The 15,998-nt window shown below is 34.0% G+C and overlaps 2 protein-coding genes and 1 pseudogene across 8 annotated transcripts; 1 reads left to right on the top strand and 2 right to left on the bottom strand.

Annotated features, from left to right (window-relative positions):
• Positions 1-738: 738 nt before the first annotated feature.
• On the bottom strand, positions 739-2,979 carry LOC123201023 (protein TIFY 10A-like). 2 transcript variants are annotated; one of them, XM_044616470.1, is made up of 6 exons: positions 2,605-2,979; positions 1,979-2,159; positions 1,713-1,899; positions 1,583-1,670; positions 1,432-1,489; positions 739-1,137 (listed from the first exon to the last, which is right to left on the bottom strand). In XM_044616470.1, the coding sequence occupies exons 1-6, from the start codon at positions 2,726-2,728 to the stop codon at positions 1,032-1,034; spliced, it is 744 nt and encodes a 247-aa protein (XP_044472405.1). In that variant the 5' UTR covers positions 2,729-2,979; the 3' UTR covers positions 739-1,031. The 2 variants fall into 2 exon arrangements, with proteins under 2 accessions (XP_044472405.1, XP_044472403.1); XM_044616468.1 differs by having other exon boundaries at positions 1,583-1,899; positions 2,605-2,976.
• A 3,782-nt stretch (positions 2,980-6,761) lies between these two features.
• Positions 6,762-10,954, bottom strand: LOC123200876 (annotated as a pseudogene).
• Positions 10,955-11,696: 742 nt separating this feature from the next.
• LOC123200195 (ubiquinone biosynthesis protein COQ9, mitochondrial-like) lies at positions 11,697-15,380 on the top strand. 6 transcript variants are annotated; one of them, XR_006498518.1, is made up of 5 exons: positions 11,697-13,117; positions 13,199-13,301; positions 13,627-14,167; positions 14,834-14,899; positions 14,978-15,380. XR_006498518.1 is itself a non-coding variant. In XM_044615344.1 (4 exons), exons 1-3 carry the CDS (start codon positions 12,990-12,992, stop codon positions 14,018-14,020), a joined length of 495 nt encoding a protein of 164 aa, XP_044471279.1. In that variant the 5' UTR covers positions 11,699-12,989; the 3' UTR covers positions 14,021-14,167; positions 14,834-15,380. The 6 variants fall into 6 exon arrangements, 3 of the variants coding, with proteins under 3 accessions (XP_044471279.1, XP_044471278.1, XP_044471276.1); XR_006498517.1 differs by having other exon boundaries at positions 11,698-13,117; positions 13,627-14,179; positions 14,834-15,106; positions 15,223-15,380; XR_006498516.1 differs by having other exon boundaries at positions 11,699-13,117; positions 13,627-14,179.
• Positions 15,381-15,998: the final 618 nt, after the last annotated feature.

Genomic DNA, 15,998 nt, shown 5'->3' with positions numbered 1-15,998 from the left:
CGAAATTGTCAAAGATGGAAGCATGAGGGGCTTCAACTAAAGAGCCAAAGTGAGATGAAGAAGACAAAAAGTCGATCACGACAAAGACCCCTCCCATCAAAGATGGAAGCATGAGTGACTAGACTGATTCACGAGTCAACTTTGTCTTCTTCCAAAAAATGGACGACTGGAAGGTGTCTCCTTCATCTTACTTTGGCATTGAGAGGGGGAACATTATGGGAGAGAATTACAATAATCAGAGAAGTTGCTTAAAAAAAGTAGAATAAATCTTAAGAGAAAAAATATAATTTTTTAAAATTTAAATTAAAAGAGGTATTATAAGTTTTAAAAAGTAAGATGAAATAAAGAGATAATATTTTTTAATTTTATTAATTAAATAATAATTATATTTTTAAATTTAATAATTATCGTAAAGATATTTAAATTTTCAGAACTTATCACGCAAAAATTTGACAATCAACTCAACCTTTTTAGAATGGACTTTTGGCCTTTAAACTAAAACTAATCAGAATTATTAAAGGCACTGAATGCCAGTGGAAGCTTAAAAAATTTTACAGATTTCTCCAAACCTTGGGTGGGACATGGGTATTTGGCCTTAAATTGATAAAGGATAGCTGAGTTGGTAGGGGCGGCGACAGGCAACTGATTAATTCAACAGATGTTCTAATTTTCCAATACCGTCAATTAACCACATGACAGTATTTTCAGTTTCATCATCACTCCAATAATAAAAATATCTTCAACACCACCAAAGTTGACCAATTTTTTGGCCCCTTTAATTCTTTGACCATAGACATCCAAGGGTGAAAATAACAGTAACATACACTTATTCATTACAACTAGCATATACTAAACTCTAGTTAAAATATGGTAAGCTCAGAAGAACCCTTCCTAAAAGTAGCCAAATACAAATTTGGAGCAAATTTAAAAAAAAAAAAATGAAGAAAGCAGGCTCAACCTGCCAAAAAAGGATGACCAGCTGATGCTGATATATTAGTACTGGAAAAAAAAAAGTACATAGTTGTTACAATTTATTGTGGGGATTGGGCAGCTAGGCCGAGCCATGACTTACTTTCAGCAGCCTTGTTTGGAAGCGCCGCTGGTTTAATTGGTTGGTAAGGTACTCTGGCAGTGATCCTGTCAGTAGACAGAGTAAATATTAGCAAATCAATTTCTGAATTATCTTATGATATTACGGCAAGAAAGTGTTGATTTGATCAACGTATATGTTTGTTTGCTTTGTTTTCACTTACTGATACAAAGATTCAAGGGAAAAATTTCTCATTTTGGAACACTCAATTCCTAAATCAAAAGGCAATTCAAAGACTAGTTTGGTACTTGGGTACATATGCAACTAGATACACAGGAACAAATGAAGCAATTTTCTCAATATAAACTTCCTAATCCTTGACAATGTTTCTGAAAACCTACCTGTCTTTTCTCTTCTGCAGGAACCTGTGGAGTGAATTTCTCCTAGCAATTGGTAGATCTGAGGAAAAAGAAGAAAACCCTTCATTAGAAACACGTATAATCATACTAGGTTTCATAATATTTCATCTTTCAAACTGAACAAAAATATTACAAGTAACAGCTCTAGGCTCTGGTTGAACATGCTCTGGAATTAAATTGGAGGCCGAAGGAACAGAACAACTTGGTTCGGTTGGATTTTTCGCCATAGTAGTAACCGCAGAGGTTGATTCACTAGGAGTTTTGGCCAACAACTTAGAAGCCAAAGGATTAAGAGCCGTGGTAGAGTGACCCTGTGAGCTTCCCTTGCTTGCTAAGAGCATGATTTCGTTGGCTCTTTCAGCTGGAAAATCATTGAACACAATCACTTGTCCGCCATAGAATATAGTCATTTGTGCAATTTGAGGCTCCGCAGCAACAATCTTATTAAAACTGATACACGGAAAAACAAAGTAACAAAATTAGTAGAAAATTTTAACATTAAGAGTCCCTGTATAGTATCTCAACTCACCTTGAATCTACTGGAGTATCTTTCTTAGCAGCAAAACCGGTTTGTTGAGGAAAGCGGTTCATTGATTCCCGGTTTGCAGGGGCGGTCGATATATTTTGAGGCAAATCATCACCGGATTTCTCAATAATTGGAAATAAATTCATAGTTGTAGCCGCCGGCCTCCGAGGAACCTCAGGTGTCCCTGCAAATTTCACATTAATCAGACCAAACATTACATCTGTGCTCTGGTTTTGAGATTACTCAAGAGGATATTATAAGAATGAATTTGGATCTGGAGATTAAACCGTCAAAAGTTCAAGAATCAATAATTAGGTTGCAGAAAATAAGGCTTAATAGACGATTTGCTATTTTACCAACGTGATTAAAATCATTTTACAGATCTAAATATGGAAAACCACAGCTGTTACAACTATAACGTAAGAAATATATAGACATTGAATTACAGATTAATCTGCTTATCAGCAGCAAACACGTCACCATTTCAGAGTTGATAGACGAACTGAGGCTATCAAAAAACTCTGATCAAAATATCTTAAATGATTTTTCATCTAAAAATAGCACAAAAAAATATTCATTCGGATTAGCCATTTAATTTATTTCTTTGAAGGAAAAGAACACGTGCTTACCATTTGCCTCAATGGTGCATGACAATCCTAGGCTAAGATCTCCAAAACTACCTCCCTTCTTCAGGTACTGACTCAGAAGACTGCATTTCTGAGAGAAACTTGATTTCTCAGAGGAGCTCGCCATGTTTTCCAGCAACTAAATCTCACAAACACCGCTAGAAACAAAGCTAAAATCAGAATAAAATGGAAATAACTACTGAAGATGATGCGCGAGGTCCGAGGCTCTGCATTTCTTAACTTGACGATGTAATTGACATAATATTTAAACAGAAAGGGATGAACAGAGAGAGAAGTTTCACTGATCTGTTGATTGGCCAAGATTTAAAGCACGAGGAATATATGGGGGCTTTTTTAGCTTCTTCTTTGCAGCTTTCGAGGGCTTCAGATTTTTTATTGGCTCGTTTGTCTGAGATTTCAAACACGTGTTCTTTGCGTTTCTGAACGGAGGTCTTCGCGTTCCCGATCACACACTTTTTAATGGATTTACTATTTTACCCTTGAACCTTTTTGCCGATGTTTGTTTGCATGGATATCTTGTTCTCTGCATAAGCTTATAAACTTAACCTCGTTTACACTAATCTGCCATAATCTCATCTGTAATTATCCACTATTGATTGCCTCATTAAATTTAGAAATAAATAAATTTAAGAGACTTAATATTCAATATATAACGGTACAAAATTAAATTCAAATCGTCTCTAATACATCCTAATTTAATTCAATTTTTGCCAGTTACATTTGCCCTGGTTTGGAATGAGAACAACAATATCCCTGTTACCAAACAGAGGGACTATTCAAGTTAAAAGGTGTTAGAACACAACGGTGCCATTCTACATGTTTCACCACAGTGGGTCCCAAGGCACAACTCCACGGCTCTTTTCCATTTCTTTTCAGAACAAAGAAGCTAGCGGCAACTGCACGTTCCCTGCACCAACCGTCATTAGACACGTGGAACCGTTTTGTCCATTTCAAATTCCGCGTGGGGATTCTCTTTCATGAAGCAACAGCAACCCGTGAGGGTTGGAGTTGGGGATACCCTGCTTTCCAATCCACGGTAACTTTCTTATGCCTTTTTGTTGGCCCATTTAATCTACTCATCCACACAATTTTTATAATAGGATGGTGGGTAAAAAAAATTATTTAAATTTATTTATACAAACTAAAGTAATAGTTGTTATTAGGTTATAATATTTCTAAGAAATGTAAAAGGTAATTTAGGTATTTTTTCATTAATCGATTCTATATTTTTATTTCTCATATTTTTGGTTTTAAATTGTGATTGGTGCTTGTATTTAAAGATTGTATGTGGCCAAATGCGAATTTGGAAAAGATCATGTCTACTATTTATTATGATATTTATATCCTTTTCTATTATTGTGATATTTATACCTTTTTATATAATATAAATATCACAATAAATGCACTGTAAACAAATATTTTTGGAGTTTGCACTCGGACATACACAATTCTGAATACGAACGCTTACCACAATTTAAAACCAAAAATTTGAGAAATAAAAATGTAATATCAAAATGGGGAATGACCAAATTGCCCTTTACATTTCCTAGGGGTATTACATAGGTGATGTGATATGATTATTTATTTGTTCTCTCACTTTAAAATCATTTAATCAAATATTAATATTTCAGTTCATATAAATAAATTTATATAATTTATTTATATATATAGTATTATTCTAACTTTTAGATAAATAAAAATAAGACAAAAAATATAATTATTAATTAAAATGACTAAATTTAAAATGGTTGACCAACTTTTTAACAGTTATATGAATATAACCAAGACTCAAATTTAAACACCACACCACATTCTTCTGCGTTTATATAAACTCCATTGTTTTATACATACCAACATAATAATCAAACCCAACAAATTTAAAAATTCTCTCTTCAAAGTCTCATTCAAATTCCAACATTATGATTTCGAAATCAAGGCAAGAAGTTCTTACATCCATGAATTCATATGAACATTAACTTAAATTTTTATTTGTTTGATGATTGTGTATTATTTTTTAGTGTTGAATTTATTTGATAGGTTTAAACAAATACTCACAATATCGATATATTATTAACTACAATAGATTAGGTACATAGAGATAAAGAAAAAGTTTTGTCTTAGGGTGATTTTGAATGTGGTGATGAAATGGATGATATTCTCCTTAAGAAACTTGTGTTCAAGGAAAAAATCAGTGTCAAAGATGGTATAAAAGGTATAAGTATTTTTTAACATGCAAATTTGGTTAACATTAATGTACCTCAAGAGGTTATGAGTACTCCTGGTAAATTTCATTGGCCACCTCCTATCCCAAACCATCTATTGATGCCTAATGCCCAATGAACAAAGAGTAATATCATTCTTGATATCTTCCACAAGGAGTTCTAAGAAGGATACTCTGACTGAGATTAACCGATTTCAGATTCTAGACTATGTTTTTTTTTTCTCATAAGCATTTAATGAATGGTATGATAGAAATTGACAGTATGTATATATTTTCAATATGCGTCTCTTTCTAATGTCAAATTATTGATACATTTTTTTGTCACCAATTAAAAGTATGTCTATGATAATGACGATTATAATTGTAAGATTATTTTGTTACCCGATAATTTAAATCTTTAAGTTGCAACAAAATCTTCATACACATTAGGTTGTGTGAAAGTGAAAGATGAAGTTGGTTTGATTTTGATGAAGAAGAATTTTGGTAAGGGATATTAATTTGTATTTAGGATTTATTTGAATTCATTTGTTGTTGTTGTTATTATTATTATTTTAATTAAACGTGTTTTAAAATTTATTAAAGAAATATGTATATAAAATGGGAAAAGCCATAAATGCCCTTTAGTTGTCATCTTTTATAATTAAGTTAAAAAATAGATGGAACCTTATATTTCAAACCAAAGGGTTCTATTTTCAACTCACTATACTTTGTGTAAATAAATGTATGTTGACCTTAATTATTGCTTAGGATAATAGATATAGAATAGGCATGAACATAATTGAGAAGATTAATCATGCCTACCATTGCTATATATGTGAATAAAGACATGTCAAATAAAAATGACCAAACATATCTTTTCAAGTAGATGAATAGGTTTTGACATAAAAGGATAGCTTGGGTGGGATGGAATCATCCTTATCTCTAACATCATAAATATAAATGGTAAAAGAGTGGATAAGAATCAAATACCTTAATTCTTGTATTTATCTCGTTTTCGTTTTATCCTTAATATGAGAATGACGAAAAATTCTCATTACTTTTTTATAAGGGAATTCTTTTTCTCATTTCTTTTTTATCTTCGTAAAATTTTTTTTATCTTTATCTTTTTTTATCTTTATAATCTATTTTTTTAAATTAAATTTTTAAAAATAATTTAATAAATAAGAGTTTAAAAATATATATATAATAAAAAAAAATATAAAAAAAAATGAATGGAAGATATATTTATTTTTGTGATTGACGGAAGAACATCAAAGCTTGGTTAGCATGATCTCTGTAAAATATCCGATGTCTATTTGATTCAATCAACATTCCAGGCATCTATAAAGATAAGAAACAGACATATGGTATCTTATGCCTCCACTTGTTCACATTCCTGTGTTTTGAGCCAGTGAGTTTTACTGGTCAACATTTCCTATATTACAGTAATTTAATGTATGCATGATGTGATTGGAAAAGATAAAAGCACAGGAATTGTGCCGATTCCATTTCCGCAACTTCTTTACTTTGCAGTCAGGGTTTTTGCACCACGGCTTTATGATGGAAATTCTTTCGTTTCCCTTTCAACCCTGCACCCTAACCCTTCTTCAAGCCTAGAAATCTTAGTTGGTTTATATAATAAATAATAAATTATACGTATTTATTTTATATTCATAATTAAATATATATTGGATATATATAATTACATAATTTATTAATTTTAAATTAAAAATAAAGTAATATCCAATTATTTGATTTTGACTTCTAAATTGTGGAGCATAGCCTTGGTCATATGTCATTCACTGAAAAGCAAGAGTAAAGAAATATACGAATCATTACATTAGAACGAAATCAATTATACTAAGTAGGATAAACTTAAGATTTAATAACTATTTTATAACCACTAAATTAGATAAGTCAAAAATTTAATCTTAATATGTTATCGAAAAAAATTTAAACCTATACTTAATTATATATGAAAACTTTTCTTTTGTTATTTAAACTAATCCTTAAGAGTATGTAGCACGTAATTTTTGACAAGTGAAAACCCAAAAACACTCTTCCATTCATTGTTCTTTTGCTCATTAACAAAGCTATGAATTGCAAGAACAGCTCTTGATGATGTGATTTAGACTTTTAGACGGTCGGAAGCTGAGTGGGAAAAAAGAAGTAATTTATGTCACCCGTTAATAAGGCACTGAAGATTTGAACGTTCCACCTCAAAAATCATAATCTATGTCTGTCATATTCTGGGAGGCAGAACAGCCGTTCTTTCTCATCATATAGATCAAGGTTCTCACAAGAGGCGGGGAAAACGGTTCCTATTACACGACCTTGAACGAAGGCACATTGGAATATATGCTTCTTCTTGTAAGTTATTCCCACCGACATATCTCGGAAAGTAATGTTTCTCGCTGGAATTACATCACTTCCATGAATACGCACAGGCACACGCACTCCTTGACCATGGACTCCGGTGAAGGTTATATCCCTAAGGATGGGAAGAGCTTTTGGGTCATAACCTTCATCAGGGTGCTCATTGTAGTCTGTCTTGATTACTATCCCAACTCTGACATCGTCAAATGTCTGATTTCGGTAGGTTATCTGTCGAACATACCCACCTCTTCCGGGGGCAGTCTTGATCCGAACTGCACGCCGTGAACTCCAGACAAGGAGGTTCTCCACAGTGACATTGATACACCACCGGACACCTCACTGCCTATGGATACACCTGCACTGTTGCATGGTTCAGCCAAGGTGATACAAAGAACAGGGACATGCAACTACCACATACCAGGCTAGCTGCAAGGCAATAGATCAACTGAAATAACATTTTGAGTTCAGTTTTGCATGGACTAGTTTTTTATGTGTGCGCCATGGTGTCTAGGGAAAACAATCTAGTTTATTGAGTAATGTTCAACATACATTGAACCCATTTTGCCAATTCCTGAAGGTTGATACTACTTCAGTTTCTGAAATACAGCATCTAGCATAACCCTAGAGAGCCAAATGGGCAAGACACAAAATCCTTTTCCTAGCTTTGCTACATCTAGTTGGCAATGTCACTTAAGTTGTTCAATACTTTCACTACAGAACAAAGATTCCATGCCCATGTGGTTACCAGGATTCAGAACTCCTCAGAGTTAAATTGTAACTAGTAACAGAGCCACAAATTGTATCATAGACAATTAGACACGTCAATTGGCCAGGCCAAATGGAGGCTTGGCCCGAAACATGAAAAAAAAGCTCGGGTATGATAAAGCCTGGGCCGGACCCATAGGCCTACCGGGCCGGGCTTAGGGTTTTAATATTAGGCCTATGGACTAACCCGGCCCGGTACTGTTTATAATTTTTTTTTTTCCTTGGGCGGCATATTGCTTCTGCTGCCTTGCGGCAGAAAGCAAATTTATGCTTCTACCAAGCAGAAGCGTTTGCATAATTTAAAATTTTTTTAAAAAAAATAAATCTATTTTATTTTTCTTTATTTTTATTTTATTTATAAATCTTTTAATCACCCACTTTCAATTATTTCATTATATTTTCAATCTTATTAACTCTCTTTCAAAAAATATCTAAATTCGTAAATAATAATTCTTTATATTTACAATTTCATTTTTATTTTTATTTTATAATTACAAAATATTATAAAATATCTAAATTCACAAATAATAATTATTTATTTTTAAAGAATTCATAGATTTAAATATAGAAGATGAGTAGATAAATATTAAATAGTAGACATATTTTATTTATGTTTTGTAATTTATACCGTATATAAATTAATTTATTTGTACTATTTTATCAATTTATAATATTTTTCATTATATAACTATGGTATTCTTCTGTCACAAGTGAGAGATTATAAATAAAATATTCGGGATACTGTTATCGGTTTTAATAATTGAAAAAAATTTATGTTAAAAAATGTTAATTAAAATTTTTTTAAAAAAATTGATTAAATGGGCCGACATGGCCCGATTAAAGCCCAACCCGGTTCGGCCCGATTAAAGCCTGTTATTATATGGGCCGGGCCTTTATATTTCAATGGGTTGACCCGGCCTGAAGGCCCATTGTTGTTTGGGCCTTAGGCCGGCACGGCCCATTAGCCCAATGGGCCAAGCCGGAGTTGGCCCGGCTCGGCCCATTGACATCTCTGTAGACAATAATGTGCCCCTTACTTAAAAAAATAAATAAATAAATAAAATAAATCTTAAAAAAACTAGAATTTCTTCATCTATACTTAAGTAAATTTATAGACTTGAACCACTGTAGTAAATCAACTAGCTGATTGTCATTTTGCAAAAATAAATATTATATGCAAAACAATTATACAACATTTAATAAAGGGAAACAGATGATTAAAAGATGCAACATAAGTGCAATTGTGCAAATTTGCAAAATAAAATGAATTCCACAATATCATTATCATTTTCAACAGCTGTGCAAACTAACATAGCCAGGCACCACTAGCAAGACGCTAGATAACATGACCTAGATTCATGATCTCACAGAAAGCTTGCATTCATTCCCCCATTCATCAACCCATCCAGTACTCTTTGTCACCATCACTTAGATGCCTTATAGTTCATTTCACCTTCTCTGGTTTATATTAGATATCAAAATGTCACTTGACCACATTATCTGCACAAGTGGACCCCTGGTGTGATTGAGAAGCTTTTGGCGATATTTCTTCCACCATGTTTGTCCCTGCCCATTGATGATACCATTATGCCTTGTCAGTCAGAGAAAACAAAAACTAGATTAAACAAATTCAGAAGCAACAAACCCACTATGAAGGAGCAAGCCTCAATTAATTACAATTAAGATCACATTGGTGTGCCGAACCCACTAACCTTCAAAATACTACTCCAGGTTTAACTTTCAGGAAAGCAAATGACTTCATTCACAACAAGCTATGACTTTCAGTAATAGCTAAGATGCTAGCCTTCCATTTTGGTTACTCCTCTGTTATTGTAAGGTAATTCCCAGTTTTTAAATTTAACAAGTTTTGTGCAGACTTTGGGAGCCACACCACTGGGAAGTAGCATGTCTAATGACATTCAAAGACATATGGCAAGGTGCTGCAGGAACATGGTATCTTATAATCCACCCTCTATCCTCATTCACTACATATATATATATAAAAGCTACCTTCAAATGTTAACACTGAACACCAGAAAAGGTAACTCCTAACAAAAATTTAGTCAGAAAGATGAAGAGATTTGACTACATCTTTAAAATTTTGACCATGGATTGAACTCTCATAACGTGGTCCAGGATGTTCTCTCCCATAACCATATGAAGGTAATGGACGCATTAGTGGCCAATACTTCTCATTCTGTTTAAAAACTACAAAAGATAAGGAAACCAACATAACCAAGATCTCAAGTCAACAACACATGGACAAGGGAAAGAGATAAAAGGGAGCTAATTCAATTGCTAAGAGGAACAGTTCTACAAGCAAGAACTCAGTGACAACTATGACATCATGATATTTCATGGTCATGACAGTCTGTCAGGATTCCAGCTGTACTGTATGATTTATGCAAAATATATGCAAAAAAATTATCAATTAAACCACAACAGATGCAAGGACAAAAATATCTTCAGCAGCATAGGGTTTGATAACACATTAACAATAAAACATATTTAGTACGTGTTGGTTTGAATAATTTTTTATTATTAATAATAAATTTTTTTTATTAAGATAAATTATTTAAAAAATTATTAAGTATAAATTAATAATATATAATAAAATTGACATATATAAATAATTCTTATTTCTGATTGACAACTTAATACTAATAAAAGAATTTTAAGTATTATTTTATTTAAATACGTTTGAATATATTAAACTAAAATAAAAGTGCGGAGACAAAGGGAAAATTGTAACAATCAAAAGTGAGGGAGCTAGAGGAGAAATGGCAAATGGAAAACTACAATGAATCAAAAGGTGGGGGTTGAATGAGTCTGACAACTACCCCAGTGCTCTAAATGATCGATGGCATGTGCAGTGATGACTAGGGCCTTCTCTCCACCCTCGATCAATGCCATAAGAGCAATGTCATAAGGGAGCCATTCAATCTGGAGGCGATTGTTTCCTGATTTGTCAACGACTACTTCTTTGATCATAGATGAAATTGTCAAGATCCAAAGTTTCAATAGTTAGGGAGCAATGTAGGTGGTGGAAAAGAAGGGGGGTGGTGGCAGTGTAGTGGTGTTGGTGTTTGTAGATGGTGGTAGGCGGTGGTTGATGGTGGTATGGATAGTGGGTTAGGTGGCTTGTAATTTTAATTAAATATAAAGGTATTTTTCTCCTAAAACTTGTACACACCCGGGTAAAATAGTCATAATAGAGTTTTAGATTTAGTTTTTATTTTAATTGAATATAACAACAGTTCTATCCTAAACATTTAATGAGTAATGGTAAAATTATAACAATTATTTTAATAATTTTATAATACCTAAATTAGATATGATAATCAGATTTTATATTAATTATCAAGTCATAATAAAAGATTATTTTATAAATTAAATAAAATAATATCAATAATAAAATATATAATATTAACGTGATTATAAATTACCTCAAACCGAAGGCCCCAAAATCGTTTTCCGTTTTTGAAGTTCAATAACAAATTTGGCAAGGCTATGGCATCTGATCCATTGTCCCTTTGCTATAATCTAGTCATTAAATTAAAAAAAAAAATGCAAATATTGTAGAGATTAAGTAATTATGAGACACATGATGCATAGCCCTAGTGGATTAAAATACAAAAATGAGATACAAACTTGGAAATATAGTGAAAATGAATAATAAAAAAGAATCTTAGAAATAAAAATAATCACCGACCTGGATGCCAAGAATCTCAGCATCCTCAGCAAGAAAAAGAGTCGTCTGGCTAGTTAGATTAAACGGCGCCGTAAGCCATTTTCCAGGAGGCATATTAATCTGCGCACCACCTCTCTTACCAAGTTTAGAAATGGCAGAAACCGCCCTCCCAAAAGCCTCTGTATTTAAAGTAACTCCGTCTCCCACTCCCCCGAAATCTGTTAAATAAAATACCACATGTCTAAAAGAAGGGATCGGCGTGGCAGACACTCCCCATCTGAAAAAAGAAAAGCCTACGACAATAAACTTTCGCAGCCAAAAGAAGACGGAAGCGAAGGCGGCCATCCATAGTATAGAGAAAAGAATCTTGTGCGAGGAGAGGAACGCATGATCTGCATGTCATGACGAGAATAATCTTTGGCATGCAAAGCTTGTCACATGTCCGTGGTAATAACTCTCAGTTTCTTCAAAATAACTCATATCAAGACGACATCATGAAGTGGAGTACAAGCTTCTACTGGAACGAAGCTAATCTATAGCACTTGGACCTCAGTCTCCTAATGACATCACCCAAAAAAACGAGACAAACATAAGTCTTAACATTCATAGAGGTAATGATTAGTCAAGTTAAATTGAATTGGCATACCCGACTGAAGATAGTCAAGGGCATTGAAAGCGGAACGGGTTTCATTCATTCAGAGTTTTCATCTCATGAACTTCCGCCTGGGAATCCCAAGTCCAGCATTGTTCTTCTCAAAGAAAATTATAGGCCACTGCTGACTGATTAGGCCTTTCATCCTCTAATGCGACAGAGGCATTGTTTGCGTACAAAACCCACGAGTTCATTGAATACAGGCACGTTTCTCCCAAGTCCGATGTTTATTGTTTGGGAATTTTCATTCTTGAAATTCTAGAGGAAAATTTCTGAGTCAATTTCCGAACAATGGGAAGGGAGGCGCTGATGTTTTGGACTGACAGGAGAGAGAAAACTGATGTTACATCTTGTTGATATCTATTTCTGATTTAATCCTCCAACGCTTTCTTGACAAGTTGGTGGCAGATGCACGGACACGCGGAATAACAATAAATGGCTAACCCAATAAACTGTTAAGATTTTCCTCGTCCCCATCTCACCGTCACACCAAACCGGTGCGAAAAGAATGTACAGAACGGCGGCGAAGAGCCTTGTATACGGTGCCACCTCGGGTAATATTAGCAAAGTCCATATGGGGTTGCTCCCGAATCCTCGGAAGATCATTAGCTCTTACCCTTTCTTAACTACTTCAGTTGATTCTCATTCAGTCCCTAATCAACCTCCAAGCCTTCGAATCCCTAATGTTTCTGATTCTTCTACTTCGTATTTGTCTGTGGCGGAGGAAGCTCGACGATTTAAGTGGCAGAGACCAGCTGTCGACTACCAAGACGAGCAAGCGCGACTACTTGAGGCCTCCCTGCCACACGTCGTCTGTGTTTCTAATGTTTCAAATTTAATTCTCCGAATAATAATTCGAGATATATATATTAAGAATGTGTATAACGTACAGGTTGGGATGGACTGAAGCGGCTATGATTGCAGGAGCAAGAGTAGTCGGCGTTTCTCCTGCCATCATTGGATCTTTCCCTAGAAAAGAAGCTGCACTTGTTGAGGTTTTTTTTTTTCATCTATTCCGCCTTAATTTATGAAAATTTTCTGCAATTTTGGATTCTGTTGAAATGCTATGTAATTTTTGGTAGTGATTTTTTATATAATTTGATGCTAATTTGATTGCCATGCTTTTGCTAGACATAAAAATTTGGAAAAAAGGGGTGGGGCTTTTGGGAGTTATCATAATTCTTAAGCGTTGGACTTAATTGAGCTTTAATGGTTTATTGGTTTCATATCTGTAGGCTACTTTTGAGCACGTTCTTAGCCGTGTCATTGAATCGATATAAAACTTTAGATTCTAATGCATTTATGTTTTTGATCTTGAAGGTACTGTTTCATTGATCAGTCTAGACATGCAGTGATTTCAATCAAACATGCTTAGTTGCACTGCCCGGTTTCAGCTCAAAAAGTCATTTTACTTTAAAAGTGACTTCTTTTTATCTATCTACCTGTTCAGTATTTCATGGATGATTGGCTACAAAGGCTTATCGATAGAATTGATTCAGGAGAGGATTTACAGAACTTGATTCCAAGTCAGTGCATCTCCAAGCTCATCAAAATTAGTCTGGAAATGCAAGCACCCTACATTTCAAAGTGGCCACAAGCTCTTAGCATCCAAGTACCAATTATTTTGCCCCTTTTTTTGGTAAAAGTGCTAGCTTTAGGTGGAGTTTTAACTCCTTGTAGATCTGCTATTCCCCTCTCCAGGCCCAACCCTTGAATGTTTCCACAAGTTTTAAGCAGTGAGCAATGTTGGTTGATGGGATTTGGCATGCTCCTGGTGATGAGGCCTCTGATATAGATTGGTATGTCAAGCGCACTATCCTTGGAGGACTATACTCAACAACTGAGATTTACATGCTGACCGGTAGTACCCCAGGTTTGCTTTTTTTTTTTTTTTTTAAATTTAATTTTTTTTATTTTTGCAGTATACGAGCTGAAACTTAATGAGATGTCATCTTTGCTTGACTTTTTTCCAATTGTGCCTATGACTATTGAGTACTCATGCAACATCACCTCTTGACCTCAATCACATGAAACAGATCTATTAAAAGTTGGCTGGACTTCAAATAACGTTATGATCGTAATACATACTTAACATGAAATCAAACAATCTTTAACTATAAATAAACAAAGATACTACAAAGCCATGAATTAGCTAGCTGTAGTCTCCTTTACTTCCCAAATTACGGAATCTCCTTTCTTCTCATTCTCTCTTTGCTCTCTGCTTTAATTATCAAGATTCTTTAAGGCAAAAACTTTAATTTGTCTTTTTTGCTTTCCCCTACAAGAAAACAAAAGAGGATACATTTTAAGCCCTTAGAGAGACCTTCTTTTTCAAATTGAAGTAGCAAACCTATAAAAAAGGACATAAATATGTGTATAATCAAGACTTATCAAGGGGCTCCGTCAACTATGGCATTCACACAGAAAAAAGAAAAAAATTCCCAAGTAAAACCCTGATTGTTTCTCATCTAGTAATTTGTCATTTTCTGCCGGATTTTTGTGACACATGGATATTTTTGGATGGTAGAGTGAAAGATGCTTTTGATCTGAAGAAGGCTATTCAAGATTTAATGTCTCTTCCTTCCTGTTCCAGGTTCCATATTACTCCATAATGGCCTTTTGATAAGATATTGATTAGTAATTTTGAATTATTGTGTGAAATATTTTGCAGGCAACATATTTGGCAGAAGCTGTTGGTGCTAATTTTTCAGAGATGAACTTTGATGGTTTCTATGATTTAAGTTATTTCACAGGTACCAGACTTTGCTCTCTTGTGGTGAAACCATTGTTCTTTCTCGAGGTAAATGCTTCTGATGGGGAATTCAAATTAGGAGATGCTTTGTTTGTGTTGACAGTATTTTGATTGCTCAATTTGCATTGACTATTTCCTTCCATATTCTGTCGTTTGCCATTCAGGCGGCGGCTGAAGACCGTAAAGCACTGTAGCTGTTGCATGGTTGAACCTAATTTTTTTCTGGCCGATCTGTAGGCCGCCCAACAATGTTTGTATTCTTTATGGACAATATAACTGGATTAAATTATCATAATCGAACTTCCAGTAAAAGTTCTACTCATGCTCTCATGATTGTCACTTTATTATTTATATTTCTCATTTGAACTAAATCCGTAATGCTTTTGAGTAATATTTTGTGTACATGTATTTTAGTATATAATTAGATAAATAAATAATATATCACCATATAATTAAGTGATTAAAAAAATTAAAAGTATGCAATTGGTAACCAACCAACCGTTTCCTTCTCAATCAGTTGCACCAAATTTCCAGAGCATGATCATGGATTTTATGCTTGGTGAAGGTACATTCATCATCTTTTATGGGTAATTTTAATATGATCGCATATTAACAAACACCTTTCTTATAAATGTAGGTTGGGTTTGTTGGTGATGATGCACTGTATGGAGTTCTCAAATTAAGTTGTCCTATAAATAGAGCGGTGAGAGATTGGGAAGTAATGGAAAGACTTTGGGAGCGTGGATTGGCCTAAAGGACTTATTACCACCCAAGTTTTGATGCGTTTTCAATGTCTCACTCACAAAGTTTCAAAAATTTAAACGTCCACTTATAAGTTATTGACTTTAATCAAAAATATTAGTTATAGAAGATAAAATCGTTATTTTATTATTAAACCCTAAAACTTTAAGGGTCTGTCTGATTGGGAGATTTAAAAATT

Source organism: Mangifera indica, chromosome 17, assembly GCF_011075055.1.
Source record: "Mangifera indica cultivar Alphonso chromosome 17, CATAS_Mindica_2.1, whole genome shotgun sequence".
NCBI classification, from domain to species: Eukaryota; Viridiplantae; Streptophyta; class Magnoliopsida; order Sapindales; family Anacardiaceae; genus Mangifera; species Mangifera indica.
The sequence above is the reverse complement of the archived record's forward strand: the minus strand, read 5'-3'. Positions and strand labels throughout refer to the sequence as shown.

Excerpts from the sequence above, each read along its gene's own strand:
- LOC123200195 (XM_044615344.1), top strand. The coding sequence starts at position 12,990 with ATGTTTCTGATTCTTCTACTTCGTATTTGTCTGTGGCGGAGGAAGCTC. Across the intron at positions 13,118-13,198 it reads AGGCCTCCCTGCCACACGTC|GTTGGGATGGACTGAAGCGG; the intron begins GTCTGTGTTTCT and ends TATAACGTACAG. Across the intron at positions 13,302-13,756 it reads AAGAAGCTGCACTTGTTGAG|TATTTCATGGATGATTGGCT; the intron begins GTTTTTTTTTTT and ends CTACCTGTTCAG.
- LOC123201023 (XM_044616468.1), bottom strand. The coding sequence starts at position 2,728 with ATGGCGAGCTCCTCTGAGAAATCAAGTTTCTCTCAGAAATGCAGTCTT. Across the intron at positions 1,490-1,582 it reads AGAGCCTAGAGCTGTTACTT|ATCTACCAATTGCTAGGAGA; the intron begins GTAATATTTTTG and ends CTTTTTCCTCAG. Across the intron at positions 1,138-1,431 it reads CTGCAGAAGAGAAAAGACAG|GATCACTGCCAGAGTACCTT; the intron begins GTAGGTTTTCAG and ends GTCTACTGACAG.